The 23,557-nt window shown below is 36.9% G+C and overlaps 1 protein-coding gene across 4 annotated transcripts in view; it reads left to right on the top strand.

Moving 5' to 3' along the window:
• WDR7 (WD repeat domain 7) overlaps positions 1-23,557 on the top strand; it is a 357,356-nt gene that overhangs the window by 26,894 nt on the left and 306,905 nt on the right. For all 4 annotated transcript variants that reach the window (XM_058691984.1, XM_058691985.1, XM_058691986.1 and 1 more), the window contains 10 exons: positions 3,531-3,637; positions 5,182-5,260; positions 8,359-8,533; positions 12,415-12,491; positions 13,545-13,664; positions 16,788-16,933; positions 17,262-17,364; positions 20,121-20,253; positions 20,502-20,750; positions 21,542-21,762. In XM_058691984.1, coding sequence (XP_058547967.1) covers positions 3,531-3,637; positions 5,182-5,260; positions 8,359-8,533; positions 12,415-12,491; positions 13,545-13,664; positions 16,788-16,933; positions 17,262-17,364; positions 20,121-20,253; positions 20,502-20,750; positions 21,542-21,762 — 1,410 coding nt within the window. The remainder of the gene's footprint in view (positions 1-3,530; positions 3,638-5,181; positions 5,261-8,358; positions 8,534-12,414; positions 12,492-13,544; positions 13,665-16,787; positions 16,934-17,261; positions 17,365-20,120; positions 20,254-20,501; positions 20,751-21,541; positions 21,763-23,557) is intronic.

Genomic DNA, 23,557 nt, shown 5'->3' with positions numbered 1-23,557 from the left:
TTGATCTCCTTTTATCTGTGAAAAAGTGCAGCCTGGTCTAACATGGTGGTAATAAAATGTCCGAGGGAAATTGTAGAAGCAGTTTAGACAACCTAGTGAGTATCTAGACAGATGGCTGATCAGATCAGATGGTGATCAGAGGAAACTTGTTGATGTAGATACTGTCTCTTATAAGCAATATTTGTAAAGCTCCATTACCTATAAAAGTTACAGGATATTTATGAGACTGATTCCTGTCTTCTTAAAGCTTCCATTCTGTTAGGAAAACAGATCTTTTCTGAGAATAGTATCCTCGTTGTTGAAGAAAGAAGTAAAACGTTATGGTTAGAGCTTGGCCTTTGGAGTTGGGCAAACGTGGCTTGAACCTTGGCTGCTCTAGTATCTCGCTGTGACTTTGGGCAGTTTACTTGACCATTTTGAGCCTAAGTCTTGCCACATTTAAAATATGGTGTACCACACAAGGTTGAGGATTCTGTGAAGGAATGCATATTAAACAGTTATCACAGTACTTGCACATAATAAGGTTTTATTTAGTGAATGGTAATTATAGTATCTTAGGTAGTAGAAAGAAAAAAAAAGTTCAAGGAGATTTAAAAATAAAGGAATATTGAATGATGGCTAACTACAGAATGAACTAGCCTCAAGGTCTCAGATTAGAATGTGGATCTTACTGTTTACTCTTAGGAATTGATACATCACAGGGGTGCCTGGGTGACTCAGTCCGTTAAGCATCCAACTTTGGCATAGGTCATGATCTCACAGTTCATGGGTTCAAGCCCTGCATTGGGGTGTGTGCTGACAGCTTGGAGCTTGGACCCTTCTTCAGATTCTGTGTCTCCCTTTCTCTCTGCCCCTCACCTGCTTGCACTCTCTCTCTCAAAAATAAACAAACATTAAAAAAAAAATTAAAAAAAAAAAAGAACTGACACATCGCATCTTTTATTTCTAGTTATCTTGCCTTGCCACTGATAACGTAATAATTGTCACTTTTGAACTGTGTAGTCTTTGAGGATGGATGGTCTTTATGAATTGTTGAACAGATTATTTTATGATATTTCTTTGTACTGATTATGTATGAAATGTTAATAACTATGATTTAACTTAAATTTTTATGGAAAATGGTGAGGTAAAGAAAAAGTATAAATATACCATGTATTTTTTCCTTTGATTATATGAATACCTATTTTCTCTTGTAGTTTCTTGATGTTAAGACCTTATAGTTGTGATTTGGCATTGATACTAGGCATAGCTGTATTTTTGGATGATTATCTGTGTATGATGATTACTCTTCCTCTGCTTGCCATTTGGTAGTCATTCAGAGCCACTTCTTAAAGCCATCTTTTTTTTTTTTTCTTTAAACTCCGGAAAACGTCTTTTTAATGAATAAGTTTCTGTTCATTAAAGACACATGTTGATTTATGAAAATATTATCTTAAAACTTTTCTATTTTTTCGCTAACTTTGTACTTATGAAGTAAAAAATTTAGTTTCATTTACACATTTTGTTTTTTGTTTTTTTGTTTTGTTTTGTTTTTTGCTTTCATATGACAGTGGGTGGCAGAGCCATGTATTCTGGTTTTATTTTACAAATGTTCATTGTCACTATTTAGAAATACAATTGCTTTTTGGTATTTTGACTTGCGTACTGTGACTGTACTATATTCCTTTTTGGTTCTGGTAGAGTCTTTTTCTAGATTTTTTAGATTTCTAGTTTAAGGGTCAACTATTCTATTCTTTTTGATTCTGTTGTAAATGTGATTACTTTCTTAATTTCTCTTTTCGATGTTTTGTTGTTAGTGTATAGAAATGTAACTGATTTTTGTATGTTTATTTTGTATCTTGCAACTTTACTGGATTTGTTGATTAGTTCTAGCAGTCTTTCAGTGGTATCTTTAGGACAGGTGGGATCACATCATCAGCAAACAGGAAAAATTTTGCTTTTTCTCTCTGATTTGGATGCCTTTTATTTATTTTTTCTTGCCTGACTGCTTTGGAGTAACTATGCTGAATAGCAGTAGCAAGAGTGAATATTTTTGTTCCCGATTTTAAAGGAAAAAGCTTTTAGCTTTTCACTGTTGAGTATGATAGCTGTGAGCTTGTCATATATAACTTTTATAAAACAGGTACATTCCTTCTATACCCAATTTGTTGAGAGTCTTTAATTATGAAAGGATATTGAATTTTGTCAAAAGCTTTTATTGCCCCACTGAGATGATCATGTGATTTTTATGCTTCATTCAAATATTTTTGTTTATTTTTCTAGATTATGGTGGGAGTAAAGTCCAATTCTAGTTACTTGTTTTGGCTGAAAGTAGAATCTTCCAGCAAAGCCATGTACATTTGAAATAAAGCTATTGGTAAAGTTGATTTTCTTGGGAGAAATTAAATAATTGACCAAGAGCATATTTTTTAGTGGAAGATTACTGAATCTCTGTATGCAGGTGGGGTTGGATGTGTGAGAAAAATTTTGATGTATGGGAAAATGTTCTAGGCCCTTCGTAACTATAAACAATGATTGATTCTTAAATAATTAAAATAAAAATTTAGCCTCTGAGGGAAAAAATGCATATTGTATAACTAAGGAAAAAACAGATTAAAATTTTCTCTTAATTATAATTATACAAAAGATAACTAAAATGAATTTTATTTGGAAAATCTCTTCCATTGCCACATATCAGAACTATAGAACAATGTCTGTACTCTTTCTGTGGAATATTTGATTTTGAACAGTTTAGCTTTACTAATAAATTAGGATGTGTTCTTTATAGCATATGCAGATGTTATCAATGTTTGTATGTATTAAATATTTAATTAAAAAATATATTTTGAAATAACCTAAGGCCCTGAAGTTACCTGAAGTAAACGTAACATTCGGTACAAAGTAGATAAATTTGGGAGCTGATTGCCAGATTAGTTTAGAATAGTGGGTATTAAGCCGTCCTTCCTCTGAGGCACTATGTTGTCACTAAATCATTAGTCTGTGAAGGTCGTTCTTAGTTGCTGATAGTTAATGTTGCTATCAGCATTTGGAAGGGTGCCTGTCCTCTTATTTTTTGAGTTTTGATGGTGTCAATCTAGAGACTCTAAATGTGTTTTCAGGTCAGTGAACATACTGCTTAAAAAATAAGTGGGGTTAAATTACTTTATTTTATATACCAACATTCTTAGCCTGATTTTTCAGTTCTCTATAACTTAGTGCTTAAGACTGCCCACTTGGCTCCTAGCTCTGTCGTTCTCTGTAGGATGCTGGGCAAACAGTGTTACTGGTTACTGGTCGTTCCAGTTTTGACTTTAGAACTACCTGGCAGGGTGATTGTTGAGCATTTAATAGGTAGGATTCACTGTTTTGTGGCTTTTAGGTTTTGGTGTTCTGAGCAATTCTTATCAAGTCTGTATTTCATATTTATATTTTATATTTATATTTATATTTATATTTATATTTATATTTATATTTATATTTAACAGGATTCCTAAAAAAAGATTAATTTTTAAAAATTTGATACTTGCATCAACACTCTTGTGTATTTCTAGGTTAATCCTCGAGCACTGTTGTTTGGTCACACAGCCTCAATCACCTGTCTGTCTAAAGCTTGTGCTTCTACTGACAAACAGCATATTGTGAGTGCGTCTGAAAGTGGGTAAGTATTTTTGTATTCACTTTTTTCTTCATAAGTCTTTATTGCAAATAGTACCGGTGTGTTAGTGAGGAGGGAAGCTTTTTTTTTTCTGGTGAAGTATCTTTTAAATAAATTCTTAAGTTGTCTAAACTTAACAATACTTAAAATATGGTTTTATAATTGTGAATTTTCTTTATTAATGATTTTATAATACTTTTATTATAATTTATGATTATGTTTTTGCCTTGCTCTTGAGCAATTCAGAATAGCTTAAAAGTTAAAGCCTGATCATTAATCTCCGTGGTATCTTTACTGAGTTGGCAGACAACTTTGAGAGTTTTAAAGAACCTGAATGATGGGTAGGCTAAAATAAATTTGGAAGATAAAATCATGCAAAGTTCATATAATGTCATATATGTTAATATACTTATGTAATTATATATGTTCCTGAGTCTTAGAATATAACTTGTTTTTGGAGAGAGAGGCAATTAGATAGTAGTTGTAGGGTTCACAGGCGTTTTTAAAACTTTTTTGGTGCTTAGAAAATTATATACATAATATGTTATTGAAGAGAGTTGGGGACCTGGAAGAGAATTATTTAAGAAGTTGTTCCCTCCCCTTCACCCCCCCCATAATTTATGAATTTGAAAAGAACCTTATGTAACTTGTTTGAAACAAGAAGATGCAGCTCTAGGTAAAAATAATCCCTTTTGGACAGTTAAAGGGTAATTCACACTAGCATGCATATTCTAAATAAGATTGAGCATCCTTTGGAAAATTGTTTCACACCATGTGAGATCTAAGAAAGGGCATCTTGAAGAAAGCCCTAAGAATATTAACACCATTGCTTTTTATTAATGTTGTTCTTTGTATTTCAAAGATCATGACATATTTCTAATTTTGAATGTTGTATCCTTAGTTTGAAATTTGAGCCCCCTTTTTTTTTTTTTGGTATGCACTTGATAAAGCTTATGCAATAAATACAGAACCAAAATTGGAATATTACATTTAACTTGCAAAGGTTTGGAATTCAGTTGACTTTAATTTTTGTTTTGTGCTGGGCTAAATTTTCTAGCTATGCTCATAACCAATGGAAAATTCCAGTGGTTTAAATTAAAGGCTTGTTTCTTATTTTTGTCACTTGACCCTCATATGTCATTTGGGGCTCTGCTTTGTTATTATTGTGACTTTGAGGTTGAGGGAGCAGCCATTGTCAGAAGCAGCCACTGTCTGGAATGGAGGCAGATGAGAAAGAGAGATCTTGAGGCCCTCACATCAGTTGTGGCCAGAACTACTCACATGACTTTCCGAACCAAAAGGGAGCCAGGCAGTGGAGCCCTACCATGTGCCCAGAAAGAATGTGGATTTAGGTGGGAGTGGTCAGGTTGGAGGGGAGGTTGGGATGGTGAGTGAGGACCAGAATTTTTCACGAACAGCAATAATGACTATACGTTACTTTTTCTGACATATATCAGTTTTAGTGGAATTTTTATTTTAAAATACTACAAAGTTGGACAGTGCTTGTAAAAATCAGATTTAAATTTAGCTATTATTTTGTTTTATAGAGAGATGTGTCTTTGGGATGTGAATGATGGCAGATGTATTGAATTTACAAAATTAGCCTGCACACATACAGGCATACAGGTTAGTATCTATTTCTATAATTGTCCAAGTCAACACAACTTATTACAGGTATGCAATTAAATGGTTTTTCAGACATTGAGCCTATATTTTTAAGTGAAAAATGGGTGGAGACGAGGAATAGGACAAGACCACAGTTGGGGTAGTGAAAGTATTCCTCATCAGATGGTATGGTAGGGGTAAGTAAGGTGACTGATGGGGAAAGGTGGAGGGTAAGCCACTTGTGCCCTTTCTGGCCGTCCTGGTTCCCCCAGTGAGAGCCCCTTCACTAATTGGCTCAGTGCTCTAGATCCTAAATAATGAAATTCTTTCATGCTAAAGCCTTCACAACTCCATTCATGATTGACACAAATTGACCCACTTTACAGATCATATCCTGTTTATTGCTTGTGCAATTGGCCCTTGGGTACATTTTTTGGCGTTTTTACTCTGTTGAAGAAATGACGATTTCATATGCCTTCCTTACACAAGAATTTATGTAGGAATTTATAGTTTCTGACTTACATTCTTGGTATTCTTTCTTACTCTTTCATAATTGTCAAGTTCTTTGTGCTTCAATTTACACCTCATTTACCCTGCTGCGTGTTGGGAAAGTCATAAGTCTATAGAAAATGTGATTTGTGTTCTCAGTGGGGCAGGAGAGGGAAGGGAGAACTGAGCACATATCGTATAGTAATTTCTCTTATGGTGTTTCATTTAGTCCTCCCCACATCATTCCAAATCAAGTAGGAGTATACTCTCTTACGTGTAAAGAAGCTGAGACCCAGAGTGATTGAATGACTTGCCCTAGTCTCACAGTGAGTCATTCCTGGCCCAGGATCAGAAATCAGGTTTCTCTTTCTGTTCTTTCTGTTACATCATACTGCCTCCTTTAAAACAAGTGAATACCATCATTTGTTGAGAAAGAAAACTTGTGCCAGCAAAGATTAGAGAAGCAGTGAAATACGTAGAAAACTACTTAGGGCTGAGGTGGCGGTTTGTGTATTTATAAAGGTCTTTTTTTTGACCGTGATCTGGTGAAGACCTTTTAAAACTTGCCTCTTCAATGCTGTTAGGATGTTTACTTTTTCTTTAAGGGGCCTATATTATTTTTTATGATATGAAGAATCATCAGGGTTTATATAGAGAAAAGGGATAGTAAATGATATACCAGCTAGTGGTTTTATAGATAATTTATTGAAAAATTATATGTAAATGTCTTGAGCTCATTGAATATCAATATTTTGATTATTGTATAATTCCATGATTTAAAAAGTTTTGGTTTACATTTTAGGAAAAATTATCTTTATTCAACATAGTTTTACTACCTATTATTTATCAGATCCCATATTGGACCCTGTATTTAAATTGGCAGCTATCTATCTCTAAGTAGAAGATGCTCTTTGGCTGATTCACTAGTGTGTGACAGTTGATCCCTGTGTGATCTTCACCCTCTCAGGTCCAGAGCAAGTTGTTTGTTTATGTAAGCAGAAATGATAAACCTTGATAATATTGGTGCGTACTGAAACCATGAGGAAATGCCAACTTATTAAATTATCACATAATATTTGGAAAACTTGTTTCTCCATTCAGGATACTTTCTTTGCTAGTATGAAAGTGTCTAGAAAGCTAAATTTTAGTGGTCAGAAGATTATTTGGGAGTATAACTTGAAAGCAAAAGGTGGGAAGCATTTCGTCCGGCAAGTCTAATAAAATATCCCCGCCCCCAGGAGAGAGCTCTTCTCCAGGGACTACAGTGCGCATGTCTGTCCCGGCTGATGTTAGGTGGATACTGCCAAAGTTTGCTTCTCTGCACCCCTCTTTTCCTCCTTGACACCCCTCCCCTTTAATGGGTCAGGAGTACCTGTGGTCACATGATCACATGTGAGTGACTGGCAGTCCTGAGACCTCCAGATTGTGTGTTGTGTTTTTGGATCAACCTTCTAAGATCTAGGGATACCCTCTGGGGTTGTTTGCATTTAATTAGACCCCCCTCTTGGAGTTTTAGTGATGCTGCCTTGTCCTTAGTTAATGTGCTCCACGATCAGTGTTTTTGTGTAAGAAGTTGTAATTCTTCTTATACAGGGTACCCCATAGTTGAGGAAAGATCATATTCCTTCACATGCAGTGTTGAACCTGAGAATAGGACTAATGAGTGTGGGAGCAGACTGGACCCAGGTTTCTCAGTTATTTCCCCAGTGGTGGATGGTGGAGTGGTTATAGCAGTGCCCTTTGTTTTCAGTCTAGCTTGCCCCGTGTAATTCATATAAGATCCAATCGTTTGGGAAGTAATAGTCTGGATATTAGATTTCACCTTCTAGAAATTCTCTACAAGAATCATTCCACTAAGAGTCACTTTCTTTTTTTTTTTTTTTTTTTGAAGCTAAGGGGAGACAGGTCCTTTGATAAGTTGTTGGTCTTGTTTTGATAGTTATTCTTCCTTTGCTCTTTGGTTGATGGAAACCCATCTTTTCCTTTTGAGTTATTCTTGGAATGAGTAACATGTAGGTCATGATTGTGTTGGTTCTTCTATTTTTCTTCCACAGAGTATAAATGTGCATTATGACAATGGTTTATGTGATTGTCTCATGCTCTAGTTTGAAATAAAACACTTGGATTAATCGGAATTCACTGCTGATTATAATATGTTTGAACAGCAATCATCTAATACATTTTATTTGGTCATAACTAGTAATTATAAGTCTATACCCACCTATTCCCATTCAGTTAAAATTCATATTTTTGCTTTGCTTTGTGAAGAGATTCCTTCTGCTTTGCTTTGTAAAGCTGATTGTATTGAGGTGTTTTATGAATTCATTCAGTAGTCCTTTTTTAGATGCTATGGGGGATTAAACACGAAGAATTATGATGAATTCAAAAGGGAGGATTTTAGGAAAAGAATAATTTTTGTCAGATATTTTGAAGTACTAATGTAACCTGATGGATGTATGTGTATACACATATAAGAATATGTGTATATATAAGAAACTTATAATCTGCACCACGTAGTCTGTGTCTGGAAATATTACTGGAGAGACTGAGCGCCATGACAAGCTTGATGAGGGCTTGTGAATCAAGTCTCTCAAGTAAAGGAGAATATTTAACACTCTTTTTCCTTTTAGTTCTACCAGTTTTCTGTTGGAAATCAGAAAGAAGGCAGGCTTCTGTGCCATGGCCACTACCCTGAAATCCTCGTTGTGGATGCCACCAGCCTTGAGGTGTTATACTCCTTAGTATCAAAGATCTCTCCAGACTGGATTAGCTCCATGAGTATCATTCGATCCCATCGAACACAAGGTCAGTGTGTGACGTCCTTTAGGAACTTCAGTACCCTGACGTGACGGGCGGTTTCCTGTAGAGTTTTGTAATGCATCGTATGTGATACAAACCGTAAGCATAATACATAAACAAGAAGTTTGAGGGAAGGAGAGGGGGCATCAGAGGTTGGCAGAGTTGGCGGGGGTGGGGCAGATCATGGAGGACCTTGTGTGCTCGCTAGGGAACTTGGGTTTAGTCCTGTAGATTGGGTTTGGCAGAATTGTACTAGAAAGGACCACACACTAAATATTGTAGGTTTTGCAGGCCGTATGATGTGTGTTTCGGTTCTGCCAGTGTAGCACAAAAGCACACAGATAGTACATAAGTGAACGAGCCTGTCTGTGTTCCAATAAAATGTTATTTAATTTAATTTATTTTTTTTTGAGAGAGAGTATGAGTGGGGGAGAGGGGCACAGGGAGAGAGAGAATCTTAAGCAGACTCTATCCCATTGCCCTGGAATCGTGACCTGAGCCGAAATCAAGAGTCGGACACACCCAACTGATTGAGCCACCCAGGCGCTCCCAAGAAAACATTATTTACAAAAACAGCCAGTGGGCTAGATTTGATCCATGAGCTGTTGCTTTTTGGCCCTGGCCGCCGATGTTGGGCGGTGTCTGATGATAATACTTCAAGGGACTTCTGTTTTAGACATCACTTTGGTGCCATTGTTGAGAATGGTTTAGGTGGGAGATGGTTTTAGTACCCCCAGGTGACTGGTGCAGATCTGACTGGCTGTGGACATAGAATGGATGGGTTTGCAGCACTTCCCAAGGCTCATTAAAGAGTGTTGATTCTGAAGGGTGTTAATAGGTATTAGTGAAAAAGGAGGGTTCAGGCAAATATATTAGGGAGATGTTCAGTGAAATAAAATTGAACAGACTTCTTTAATGTGGGAATTTCTCACGTAGAGGCTTTTTTTTTTTTTAATGTTTATTTGTTTATTTTGAGAGAGAGTGTGTAAGTAGGGGAGGGGCAGAGAGAAAGGGAGAGAATCCTAAGCAGGCTGCACACTGCCAGCAAAGAACCTGATGCAGGGGCATGATCTCCCAAACCGTGAGGTCGTGACCTGAGCTGAAATCAAGAGTTGGATGCTTACCTGGCTGAGCCAGTCATATGCCCCTCAAGTAGAGGCTTTTTAATGCCTATTGGAGAATTACTGCTTTATTTCTGAACACAGCAGTGAAAAGTATTTTTTTAACCTTCAACTTCTTCATTTTCCAGGCAATAGGGAGCTCCTTGTTAGTGCATTCCCCTTAATCTTAGTTACAATCAACATTTTCTTTGAAAAAAGGACTATATTTGGGGTGTCTACGTAGCTCAGTCGGTGAAGCAGCTCACTTTGCCTCAGGTCATGTTCTCATGGCTTGTGAGTTTGAGCCCTCTCATCCGGCTCTCTGCTGTCAGCGTAAAGCTCGGTTCAGATCCTCTGTCACCCCCTCTCTCTGCCCCTCCCTGGCTTGTGCTTGCCCTCTCTCAAAAACAAATAAACATTAAAAAAATTAAAGAAGCAGTTTGCACGTTTGTTTTAAATTTTTGCACTATTTCCACATGAGGTACACATGTACTCGCTGTGGTCTGAACAGGATAGGATGTAACTTTGATGAAAGCTTTGGTGCTGTGCATACACAGTAAATGTTACTATCATAATGTTGCAGCATATGTAATTTTTAATCTGCATTTGCCATAGTATTCTAGTCTGTGGATATTTGAGCGTTTTCGATATGCTAGCATGTTCCACTTTTACTATGGATTGACGGGCTTGTGAACAGTTGTTAGAGCATCTCTGTACAGTGTCAGGACATGTAATCACTGTGTTCCAGGGCCTTGCCTTGCCTAGAGAACAGTCTAATATGATGAGGTTTTTATTTAAAGACAGCAAATGGTTCTTTTTAATAAAAGTAATAACTCCTTTCGATTAATATGCTGAATGCTTATACCTGGGGTGTGTCTTAATTTTCATAACAACCCATTAAGCTAGGTACTGTTGTTATTCATTTGTATTTGCTTGCAGATAAGCGTCTCAGATACACAACCTAACCTTACACCTTAATGGCTGGAAATAAATAAAACCCCAAACCAGCAAATAAAACCCCAAACCAGCAGAAGACAGGAAATAAGATTAGAGCAGAAATCAATGCTATCGAAACCAAAAAAAACAGTAGATCAATGAAACCAGAAGCTGGTTCTTTGAAAGAATTAACAAAATTGATAAACCACTAGCCAGCTTGATCAAAAAGAAAAAGGAAAGAACCCAAATAAATAAAATCAAGAATGAAAGAGGAGAGATCACAATCAGTAGAAATAAAAACAATAATAAGAGAATATTATGAGCAATTATATGCCAATAAAATGGGCAATCTGGAAGAAATCGACAAATTCCTAGAAACATATACACTACCAAAATTGAAATAGGAAGAAATAAAGAATTTGAACAGATCCATAACCAGTAAGGAAATCGAATTAGTAATAAAAAATCTCCCAAAAAACAAGAGTCCAGTGCCAGATGGCTTTCCAGGGGAATTCTACCAAACATTTAAGGAAGACTTAGCACCTATTCTCTTGAAGCTGTTCCAAAAAATAGAAATGAAAGGAAAACTTCCAAACTCTTTCTATGAAGCCAGCATTACCTTGATTCCAAAACCAGACAGAGACCCTACTAAAAAGAACTATAGACCAATTTCCCTGATGAACATGGATGCAAAAAACCTCAACAAGATATTAGCCAACCGGATCGAACAATACATTAAAAAAATTATTCACCACGACCAAGTGGGATTTATACCTTGTCTGCAGGGCTGGTTCAATATCCGCAAAACAATCAATGTGATTCATCACATCAATAAAAGAAAGGACAAGAACCACATGATCCTCTCAATAGATGCAGAGAAAGAATTTGACAAAATACAGCATCCTTTCTTGATAAAAACCGTCAAGAAAGTAGGGATAGAAGGATCATACCTGGAGATCATAAAAGCCATATATGAACGACCCAATGCTAATATCATCCTCAATGGGGAAAAACTGAGAGCTTTCCCCCTAAGGTCAGGAACAAGACAGGGATGTCCACTCTCACCACTGTTACTCAACACAGTATCGGAAGTCTTAGCCTTTGCAGTCAGACAACGCAAAGGATTAAAAGGCATCCGAATTGTCCAGGAGGAGGCCAAACTTTCACTCTTTGCAGAGGACATGTATTTGCTCACAGATAAACAGACTGAATTTAAGACAGATTAGTTAAATTACCCATAGTTCATTGGTTAGTGAAGAAAATGTGATTTTAGCACATATCTCCCTCTTTCTGGAGCCTGCATTTACCTGATTTCCAGTGTCTCTGCTCAAAAAGTTATTTATGCTGTCATGGAGCTATGACTGCTTCTTACTGGAAGCTTATGAATTCAGATTTTATATCATGTCTTCTCTTGATCACAGTCTATAGAGGGTGTAATGTGTCATAAAATGTTAGAAGGCAGGCAGGTGGGTGGGAAAGTGAGGAAATGTGTGTCTTCAAGAAATTGAGTGTGCTCATCCATGATAAGTAATTACAAATTGTGAATTTGGAAGAATAAACCTTCATTAAGTCATCACGTAATCATAGTGATCAGGAACATTTGAAATTATTAAAAGCTAGTTGATCAGAAATAAAAGAATTCAAGCTGTGTACAACTTTTCCTTGACTTTCAAATTTGTGAACTGTTAGGTTTCAAAATCTGTTTTTTATTATTTCAAGAAATATTGAATTATGTTTTTATGCCAGTTGAAAAGCATTATTACTTAATTTTATTAACTTGAACCATGTTACTATTTAGAAAGAAAGCATATTATGTGTGTAACCTTGGCTTCTTCGTCCCTCTCTACTTAGAGGATACTGTGGTAGCCCTTTCAGTGACGGGCATCTTGAAGGTGTGGATTGTCACCTCTGAAATAAGTGGCATGCAGGTGAGGCAAATGTTCTGTTCTTACAGAGTCTTCAATTGTAGTGATGATAGGCCCCTCCTTTTTTTCTTTTTTTCTTTTTTTTATTAGAGAGAGAGAGAGAGAGAGAGAGAGAGAGAATGAGAGAGAAAGAATGAATATCTTAAGCAGGCTCCACGCTCAGGGTGAAGCCTGATGTGGGGCTCGATACCACCACCCTGGGATCATGACCTGAGCAGAAATCAAGAGTCGGATGCTCAACCAACTGAGCCACCCAGGCGCCCCTCCCTTTTTTTCTTGAAGCGCAAGGACAAAGCTATTCTTTTTCGAGAGCCTTATTGCCATAGTATTAGAACTTCCCCTACTCTGCAGTCTCTGTAAGTGCATTATGTTTTTCACTTTTGATGGCAGACATCTGTTCTGTCAAGGACATGAAATAGAGAAACATGCTGCATAGGATATAAAGTAGAGAAACCTAGAAGAGCTGGGATTTTTCTCGGTTGCTTCTATTAAAGTTAAAAGATAGTTTGCTTGAGGGGAAAAAAAAATAAAGTAAACCAACACAAAAAGTATGTGAAGCCAATTTTAGTTCCTCTCTCTCTCTGTTCTTTGGGCTTGAATTCCTTGTAACTTTTTGTCAGTAGGAAAGGCAGATCAATATTCTGACAGTATCGATGCTAATCTCTTCAGCTAGGGAATCTTTACACGTTGAATTTGGGAGGACCTGGAGGAATTGATCAGTTTTTGTTGTTTGTTTTTTTTTTTAACCCACAAGGACATATAGATACAGAGTTTAGGATCAACTCAAACTTTTATCATCTGTTATTGTCATAGTGATGACACTCTGATTCTCATCAGTGTTTTAATCTTGAATAGCTTTGTAGCAAGGCATAGTGCCCAGATATTTTTGGAGTGTATCTTTGCTGCTTTTTATTATCTTGGTTCTCACATAAGTGGCTAAAATGATGAATATACCAAGTGATGTCTTTCTTTCATTTTATCCGTTTTATCATTGTATGATAATTTTAATCAACAACCAAACCATTCCTGAAGTTCTATAAATCTTTCTCTTTTCAGGATACTGAGCCAATATTTGAGGAGGAATCCAAACCAATTTATTGTCAGAATTGCCAAAGCATTTCTTTTTGTGCATTCACACAAAGATCGCTTTTGGTTGTGTGCTCCAAATATTGGAGGGTAAGATAACTACATAAGTAAGAAGCTGTATTTTTACCCTTCAAGGTGTTGGTTTATCAGACTTCCAAAGATAATTATAAGGAAGAGCTTGGTGCAAGAATATTTTAACCATTTGGAATTCATGTGTGATTTTGAGATCAAATTTTTAGGTGTTGGGGTTTGGCTATATATAGCTATCTTTTTGTATTTTGGTTTATAGAATGCTTCGGAATAATGATTATTCTGTTGATCTTAATTTCTTCTCTTTGCTACTGTTTCAGTCATTATTTTCTCAGTGCAACGTAAGCAGTGGTGATGAGTTTTCTGCAGGTTGACCCGTCTTTGTTGTTATTCCCAGTTGCCGTTCCCTTCTGCTTTCTTGGATCTGGCATCACTTCTGAGCTACTGATGGCGGGAGTATATTACTTCCCCATTGCGAGACTTCAGTATTTCCATAATAGAAAAAGAGCCAGCATGTTTTGACCACTCGTGCCTAGCATAGTTTTCAAAGCTTTCCCTGCATTATTTCTTTTAATCCTCACAACTCCCTGAGGGGAAGTCTGTTAGTTACCTAATCCTGCATAACAGATTACTTTAAAACTTCGCAGTTTCAAACAATAAACACGTATCACCCCCCCATCTGGTTCATGTATCGCCACCCCAGCTGTGAGTCAGGAATGTGGGCACAGCTCAGCTGCGTGCTGTGGCTCAAGGTCTCCCACAGGCTGCGGTCAAGGTGTCAGCCAAGATGACAGTCGTGTTCTAGGAATCACCTAGGGTGGTTCTGCTTCCAGGCATACTCACTTGGTGGCTAGAAGGCTTAGCGTCCAGCTAACTTGGCTGGAGGCATCGGTTCCTTGCCATGGGGGCCTCTCACAGCCTGGGAACGGTCTTCCCTCAGCTTGAACGAGCAAGAGAAATTGTAGCCAAGACCCACCTGATCTGGCGACTGCAGTCTCCTCTCTTCTCCCACATTCAGTTGTTTAGAAAGTCACAAAATCCTGCCTGTGCTCAGGGGAGAAGATTGCACAAGGGTATGAGTACCAGGTCCGGGCAGTCTTGGAGGCTGTCTGCCACGGCAGGGATTGTTACTTTCCCCATCTTGTAGGTGAGGCGCTGGAGGCTTGGGGACATAGCAAGCTTGACGAAGGTTGTACAGGTGGTAGTGGAGTTGCTGGGTTACAACTCAGACGGCCTGACTGCAGCGGCTGCTCTCATCGCCGCCATGTGATATGCCTCAGAGGGCACCGGCTTGGTAGCGACAGACTGACTAGGGCCCCCGGTGGTGCCTTATCTTAACCTTATCCTTGCCACTGCTGCTGTCCTGGAATCAGATTAGAGGAGACGCTAGCAGTTGCTTAGTTACAGTAAGCTCCATGGGATCCTTCGTCTTAAAATTGAAAGCACTTGTAAATGGTAATACATCAGAGTGCAAGAGGACACAGTGAAAAGTATACATCCTTTTCCCCTGGTACTTTTCCTTGTCCTCCCCAGAGGCAGTGCTAATACCAGTTTCTCGTGTGTTCGTAATAAGCATCTTACAATCATGTGAGAACAGAAGAAAAAGACAATCCAGTAGGAAAATGGACAAAAACGTTTGATGAAAGGAGGAAGCCGATGGATGATAAATTTAGAAAGGTGCTCAGCTTCATTAACCATCAGGGAAAAGCATAGTAAAACAACTGAGGTAGCACTAGTAACTTACTAGAACGACTTTTCCAGATATTTATTGCCAAAAAGAAGTTTTCTGTTTTTATATGGTTAAGTTATCATCTTTTATGGTTTCTTTTTTTCTTTTCCTTCTTTTTATGGTTTCTAATATAATTTGTGACATGTTCTAAAGGGCTCTTCATAAGCTAAGATTTAAAAATTTTTTATTTCATTATCCCTAATATTTGTATAATTTTTACTTTATATACCTTTGAATATTCAATTTGGAATTTATTTTGTATAAATTGCAAGATGTAGATCCAATTTATTTTTACTCCTGATGCACCCCCAGTTCCTGATGCCATTTGTTGAATAATCTATTTTTCTATTGTGATGCTTTTATAATATACTCTGTTCCTTTAATTACCGGAATCTGTTTCTGAACTTGTTAGTTTTTCTGTTTATGCATCAGTACGATATTGTTTTATTTTCTGTAGCTTTGTAATTTGTTTTAATAGATAATAAGGCTGGAGGGTGGTCTCCAGTCTTTCTTGGACTTGGCTATTCTTGTAGTGTTAATGTTATAAATGATAAATACGTCCAATCTTGGTAAATTCAGCTGGGATTTGTTTCAATTTCAAGAAAGCTGTGCATAAACAGTTTGATTGCTTTTTATTTAAAGAAAACTAAAATAAAAATTCTGGGCCATTGAATTACTTATTTATCCTGGGGAAATTTTTTAGCACTGTAAAATACACTATTACCAAATATTGAAAGTGGTAGAAAAATTCTTCTAGGAATTATGAGATGAGGGTTTTAGTCCTAGCTCTGGCACTTACTAGACATGTGACCGTGAACAGGTGATGTAACCCTTGTTTGTGTCAGTGTGTTGTTTGTAAAATGGGATATAGCAATGCCTGCTTTTTTTTTTTTTTTGGGGGGGGGGGACTTTTATACTTGAGGATTATTAAATAATAAAACTGAGTCCATTAACTTCCTATTTACAGTACTTCAGCACCTGGATGAAATAAAGTAAGGTAATTCCCATATTAATAAAGAGATATTCTGATATCTGAGTTTATCAGAAATGTTGTTACTGAACATAGAAATGAAACAGGAAACATAGCCATGCATTCTAGAGGCTGGTTCCCTATTACCTAGAATTCTTTGATGGAATGTTCCTCCCTTTAGATAAAAAAGGGTAAGGATTCCCTGTCCCTGTGGCAGGCAGTACGTCTGCTCCACTTGTCACTCAGTGTCTGACCCCCCCAGAGGCACACAGCTGGGGACCTACATATGTTTTCTCTGCTGAAGGTGACTGTGCCCCAGGGCTCACTGACACAATGTCTTTAACTTGAGGTAGTGAACTTTACAAGGCCTGAGTTTGTTAAATACATTTCTAGAAGTTTTTGTTTTGTTTTTACTTTAAATGTCAATGTATCTTATTTAAGTGATACCAATTATATTAGATTGTGAATTTCTTGTTCCTTGTAGGTATTTGATGCTGGAGATTATTCCTTGCTGTGTTCAGGTCCTAGTGAAAACGGACAGACGTGGACTGGAGGTGACTTTGTATCAGCAGATAAAGTAATCATCTGGACTGAAAATGGACAAAGTTATATTTACAGACTACCTGCCAGGTACTCAATAAATAACAAGTTAGGACTTTAATAAAGTCTGAATTTGGGGTATAACTTGAATGTATGAAAATGTATAGAGTAAAAATAACTCAGGTAACAAACTTAAGAACTTAAGTTAGATTTGTAATTCCAGTTTAACTTCTAAGTACAAAAATTAGGTGGATCTTTATTTAAAGTAGGGTATTTTAATGACATTAATGACTACATTAAATTAACTATAATTTGAAAATCCATATTTTGTCCATTGTCCAAAAATCTTCATCATATAGGATGATAAAATATTTAATGACAGTATTTTAATTGAATGTTGTAATTTTTTCATTTTCAGTTGCCTTCCAGCTAGTGATTCATTCCGCAGTGATGTAGGGAAAGCAGTTGAAAATTTAATTCCTCCCGTACAGCATAGCCTCTTGGACCGAACAGATAAAGAGGTAAAGTTCTTCAGGTACCCCTTATACATGATAGTGACGTTGAAAATGTTTGACAGCTACATTTATGGGTGTCTTTTGGTAGCTAAGTATTTGAAAGATTAAGGGCACTGTGTTAAATGTTGTAAAGCATTTCGACATGGTCAATGGTGAGCACAATCTTGAAATTTGTGTATCTTAATCATATAATATGCTTATAGTATTCACCTTTCTCTAAGAATACAGACGATCTTATGCTGACTACATATCGGAAATGACTTTTTGATAAAATTTATATTGGTGGTACCAACTTATTTTATGCTGTCATGTAATTATAAACATAGTGACAGATGTAATTTTAGGAGGACTAAGATCATTGTGGAATACTGCTGATTAGTAATAGTTCATTACTTGAATAGACATTGCTGTCTCTCCCCAAAATCATACAGTGATTTAAATTATTAGGCATTAGAATTAAAGAATGAGGGGTGCCTGGGTGGCTCAGTCAGTTAAGTGGCTGACTTCGGCTCAGGTCATGATCTCATGGCTTGAAGGCTCGTGAATTTGAGCCCTGCGTTGGGCTCTGTACTGACAGCTCAGAGCCTGGAGCCTGCTTCCGATTCTGTGTCTCCCTTCTCTCTTCCCGTCCCCTGCTTGCGTTCTGTCTCTCTCTCTCTCAAAAATAATAAACAAACTGAGGGTTGATGGGGGGTGGGAGGGAGGAGAGGGTGGGTGATGGGTATTGAGGAGGGCACCTTTTGGGATGACCACTGGGTGTTGTATGGAAACCAATTTGACAATAAATTTCATATATTGAAAAAAATAAAAAATAAAAAAAATAAAACTTTCTACCAGGAAAAAAAAAAATAAACATTAAAAAAAATTTAGAATTAATGAAAGATTTTTTTCTCTATAAAAAACCAAAATTTATTATGATTTCTAAAAACCTACTTACCAATTTAGAATTGAAATGCAATGGCACTTAGTACTAGGTTTTTATCTCCAGATGTTTTGAGCATTAAGGATGAAGCTCTGGTTTTAGAAATAAAGTTTCCTTTACTTGTATTCTGGGTTTCCACAGGTTTTCATTTTGAACATTTTGTTCCATTTTTATGTGAAGGTATGGTGAGGGGAAGGGAATTTTTTTTAATATTTTGAATTTATGGAATTTATACATCTTTGTACAGTTAAGATGCTCCATATCTTGTCCTTTATTCTCCTAACTTAAACTCCTACTTACTGCTCTCCAGCCAGTCACTTTCAGGTAAACTAGGGGATAATGACTTGCATAAAAAACATACATAAAACAGAACAACCACATTATATTTTTAAAATATCAGCTTACTATGTTTAAGTTAAGATACGTGTATTATATGATGGGAGATACACTGTGGTATATGGAATATTGGTTATATAGGTGCTATAGCAACTTCTCCAGGTTTGGTATTTTTTTTTATAAATGACAACATTTAGTAATTTCCAGACTTCAAGTTAAATCACATTATTGATTATGCTTAATATATGTAGTTTCAATAGGCTAGTGCTTTTTTAGGAAGGAACTAATACCAAATACAGTAACTATTTGTTAACTGTAACTGTCAGAACTGAAGTTTATTTTTTTACTGTTTTTCAGGATACGATTCTATGCTTTAATATTCAAGTGTTTATGAATTGATCATCTCAACTTTAATTTTAGGAATCCACCACTCTTTAGTATTTTCATATAAGTGATATCACTGAAGGCACAAGATCTTAAGCAGAAAAATAATCTGTTTTAAAAATAAAAGTGTACCCGAGAGCCTAATGAGTGGTTTTTGTTCCTAGTAATTTATAGCTAACATATTGAGCTAGGCTCAACTTGATTACATAAATGTGACCAAGTAAAATGTCATGCTATTAGTTGAAAATATACTACTTAAAAAAATGGAGTCCTCTACTTGTGAAATCTTGGTAGTTTAATTTTGTTGCTATTCTTAGTGACTAATCAGGAATGAGCAAAAAGCTAGGATTACGGAGTTCTCCTTTTTTGGCCTTTAAGGTGGACACTTCTTTTTGGTAAAGAGTGATATATCTTTGTATTAATTATTTAATAACAGTTAAAAAAAATTGCATTGCGGGGCGCCTGAGTGGCTCAGTTGGTTAAACGTCGGACTTCGGCTCAGGTCACGATCTCACGGTTCGTGAGTTCGAGCCCCGCGTTGGGCTCTGGGCTGACAGCTCAGAGCCTGGAGCCCGCTTCAGATTCTGTGCTCCCTCTGTCTGCCCCTCTGCTGCTTGCACTCTGTCTCTTGTATTGTCTTAAAAATAAATGGACGTTAAAAAAAATTAAAAAAAAAATTGCATTGCTGTGGTGAGTAATCAGTTTTTCTAAAGCAGAGAAAAAGAATTCTAGAGAAAGATTAATAAATGTCCTTTTCATTTCTTTTCATATTTGTATTTACTGGATTTGAATATTAGCTGACAGGTAATTAATGCTATAAAATTACACTAAAATATTGTTGAAGACTTCTACTATAAACACTTTTTATTGATTTATTTTTTACCCTGGTACTGAGGCAAAGTACTTAACATCCTTAACTGAAAAAATGTTAATAAGTGAAATATTTTCATTAAAAAGACAGCTATGGGGTGCCTGGCTGGCTTAGTCAGTAGAGCATGTGACTCTTGATCTCAGGGGATCGTGAGTTCAAGCCTCAGGTTGGGCGTAGAGATTAATTTAAAGAAACAACAACAAAACAGCCAAAAATATTTGAACTTTTTTTTTTTTTTTTTTTTGACAGTTACTAATTTGTCCTCCTGTTACTCGGTTCTTCTACGGATGCAGGGAACACATCCATAAACTCTTAATTCAAGGTGATTCTTCAGGAAGATTGAATATTTGGAACATATCAGACACACCTGATAAACAGGAAGGTAAGGAAGGTAGTAATAAATCATGTGCAGCAACTTCGTAATTCTTTTAATTTAGCAACATAAATACTAAGCATAATAAATTCATAATGTACATGTCATTTTATCCTTCGAATTATAGTTTGTGACAGTTATCATTCTTCGATATATATTACTGAATCAACTGTAAGTACTTTTATTTTACTATGTTTAATTTTTTTCTAACATGAACAAATTTTTTTCTTTTTAAATACAAAACAAAACCTTCACAGAGCTGAAAATGACAACCTCTATTAGCTTGCAAGAAGCATTTGATAAACTGAATCCTTGTCCTGCTGGAATTATAGATCAGCTGAGCGTGATTCCCAATAGTAGTGAACCTCTTAAAGTCACCGCGAGCGTGTACATCCCGGCTCACGGACGACTCGTCTGTGGCCGTGAGGACGGAAGCATCATTATTGTGCCCGCCACCCAGACGGCCATCGTGCAGCTGCTGCAAGGGGAACACATGCTCCGCCGAGGTATACTGACTGTCTGCCACCGTCTAAAGTGTGTGCAGGGCCCTGTGCTGCCGTGTTTGTGCTCTTTGTTTGTGACAAGTGCAGTGAATCCACGTAGTCGTCAGCATGCCAGGACTTGGCAGAATTTACTGTGCATGTAACAAGTACTTGGTACCTGTTATTGGGGTACATACCATGTGATAACTGCATAAAGAGACATCTGATTTTCTCTCTTTGGTATGTGTCAGTAGTTTCGTTTATTATCAGTTATCTCTATGGTTGACTAAACACCGTATCATCAGTAATGCTGGTAATCTTTTAGAAGCCGTCCAGTAGAAATATGTGCCGTCCAGTAGAAATATGTGATTTTCTATGTCTGCATTAATAGAGTAAAAGAGAAGCAGATGAAATTCATTTTAATAGTCTGTTTTATTTAACCCAATATGGCAGAACTATTTTCATCTCAACTTGTAAAATTGAAGTTTCAATTTTACAATATAAAATCAATTGTAATTAATATAAAGAATTACTAATGAGATATTTTACATTACTTTTGTGCTACATCTCTGAAATCTCATGTGCATTTTACATTTACAGCACATGTGAGTCCAGACTAGCTATGTTTCAAGCGCTCAGTAGTCTCCTGTGGCTCGGAGCTACCGTATCGGACAGAGCAGTTTTCGACGATAAAATTAGAAGTTTTTTTCTATGATCAAATGCATAGGTATTCTGATGATTCATATTTGCTTTTATTTGTTGAAACTTTGTAAGACTTTGATTTTCCCATTTTAAATCCAAAACCTCATTCACAGGTTGGCCACCTCACAGAACACTCCGTGGTCATCGGAACAAAGTCACATGTTTGCTATATCCTCATCAGGTCTCAGCTCGTTATGATCAAAGATACCTGATATCTGGAGGTGTGGACTTTTCAGTCATAATTTGGGACATATTTTCTGGAGAAATGAAGCACATCTTCTGTGTGCACGGTGGCGAGATTACTCAACTTCTAGTTCCACCTGAAAACTGTAGTGTAAGTTGATCGTAAAAGATTATTTTATTTGTGGTAGCGCTGAATTCTGTTGCTCTCAGGCATAATATAGAATGGAATCTAGAGTAACTGACAGAAAATGTGACAAGAGAATTAACAAAACCTTTTCAGTTTTTAAAACTAGATAATGGTAACATATGCTACTTCAGCAGAATTGTAATTATTTACTGTTGGGCACAGAAATAAAAGGTCCACATAGTGTTTTTTCCTGTTACTAGCTTCTAAATTCTAAATGGCGTGGCTTGTCTCTGAAACATAGGAGGAGGTTATCAAAGTTCCAGTTTTCCGTTTTAAAGTAGTTTAAATAGTCACAAAGATATTCTGCAATCTTATTATTTTCAGCCCTATCTAAGCAAGAAAGATGATGAATGTATACTTTGGTAGACGCAAAATACTTACCAATGCTTATTAATAGTGTTTGTTTAAGTAAACACTGTGACAAGGGAAAGTATAACGGTCACTGATAATGGTTTTGGAGAATTTCGTACGTACTTTTGTGGAAGCAGATTGCTTTCTTAGTGATGGGTATGTAATGATGTCAAAAACCCTAATCGTTTTAGGAATGTGAGGCTTTAGGAGGGAAATTTAGGGCTGCTAAGTAACAGAACCACATTTTTTTACCCATAATTTCTTTCACTGTGTGTTAATCATGAACTTTTTCTTGTGATTAGCCATTGTTGTGTGCGCGGTCACCATCCCCCAACATTCACCTGTGTGCGGACGCACAGACGCGCACTGTTGTCTCACACAGATTCCATGTTCACTGAAACCCACTCAGCTTCACCAGTTACGATCTTTCTGAACGGGAGAACATTTTGCTTGTGTATCTGATGCAGTGTTCACGAGGTGTCTCATTTCAAAACCTACGAAATTTTCCTTGGCCTTTCTGCTTACTTACTTACTTCCCCTTCCGAACAGTGTATTTTATCTGCTGTGTTCTGCCAGAGCTAGAATTTGTCTGATTTGATGTTGGCGGTGGTGTTGGCAGACTTAGTGCCCATTATCCTTTTTTTTTTTTCTGCCAGACTTGAAAATTCAGGTTCTTAATCCTTCTCTTCTTTATTTTTTTTATTTATTTTTTTTTTTAATTTTTTTTCAACGTTTTTTATTTATTTTTGGAGAGAGACAGAGCATGAACGGGGGAGGGGCAGAGAGAGAGGGAGACACAGAATCGGAAACAGGCTCCAGGCTCCGAGCCATCAGCCCAGAGCCTGACGCGGGGCTCGAACTCACGGACCGCGAGATCGTGACCTGGCTGAAGTCGGACGCTTAACCGACTGCGCCACCCAGGCGCCCCTCTTCTTTATTTTTTAATCCTGCCTTTTCCTTTCTCTCCAGTGGGATTAATGTTAGTTTCTTATCTCCATCACTGTGAACAATTGCTGTGTGTTTATTTGAGCAACCAGTCTTATGTCTATTTCAGTGAAACAGATACCATTGTAATTGCACTTGTGATTTTTAGTGCTGTTACAATCCCATCCTAAGCCTTATTTTACAGTAGGTATTCCCTATGGTGAAACATGAGAATTTTTTCATCCCTGACTGCAAATTTGGTGAAATATCTAATTTTTTGATCCTGAAATTGATTATTTAGATGATACCAGTTTAGAACAACCATTCCCGATTCGGCAGTTTCTTGTTTTTGTAAGAAAACATTAAAAATATTAGAGAAATAGGTACCTGATTTATTTATTTTTGTACATTTTTATTTTTTTGAGCGAGAGAGAGCGAGGGAGGAGGGGCAGAGAGAGAGGGAGACAGAATCCCAAGCAGGCTC

Source organism: Neofelis nebulosa, chromosome 11, assembly GCF_028018385.1.
Source record: "Neofelis nebulosa isolate mNeoNeb1 chromosome 11, mNeoNeb1.pri, whole genome shotgun sequence".
Taxonomy (NCBI): Eukaryota; Metazoa; Chordata; class Mammalia; order Carnivora; family Felidae; genus Neofelis; species Neofelis nebulosa.
Note: the sequence above shows the minus strand (reverse complement) of the source record. Positions and strands in the feature narration are given on the sequence as shown.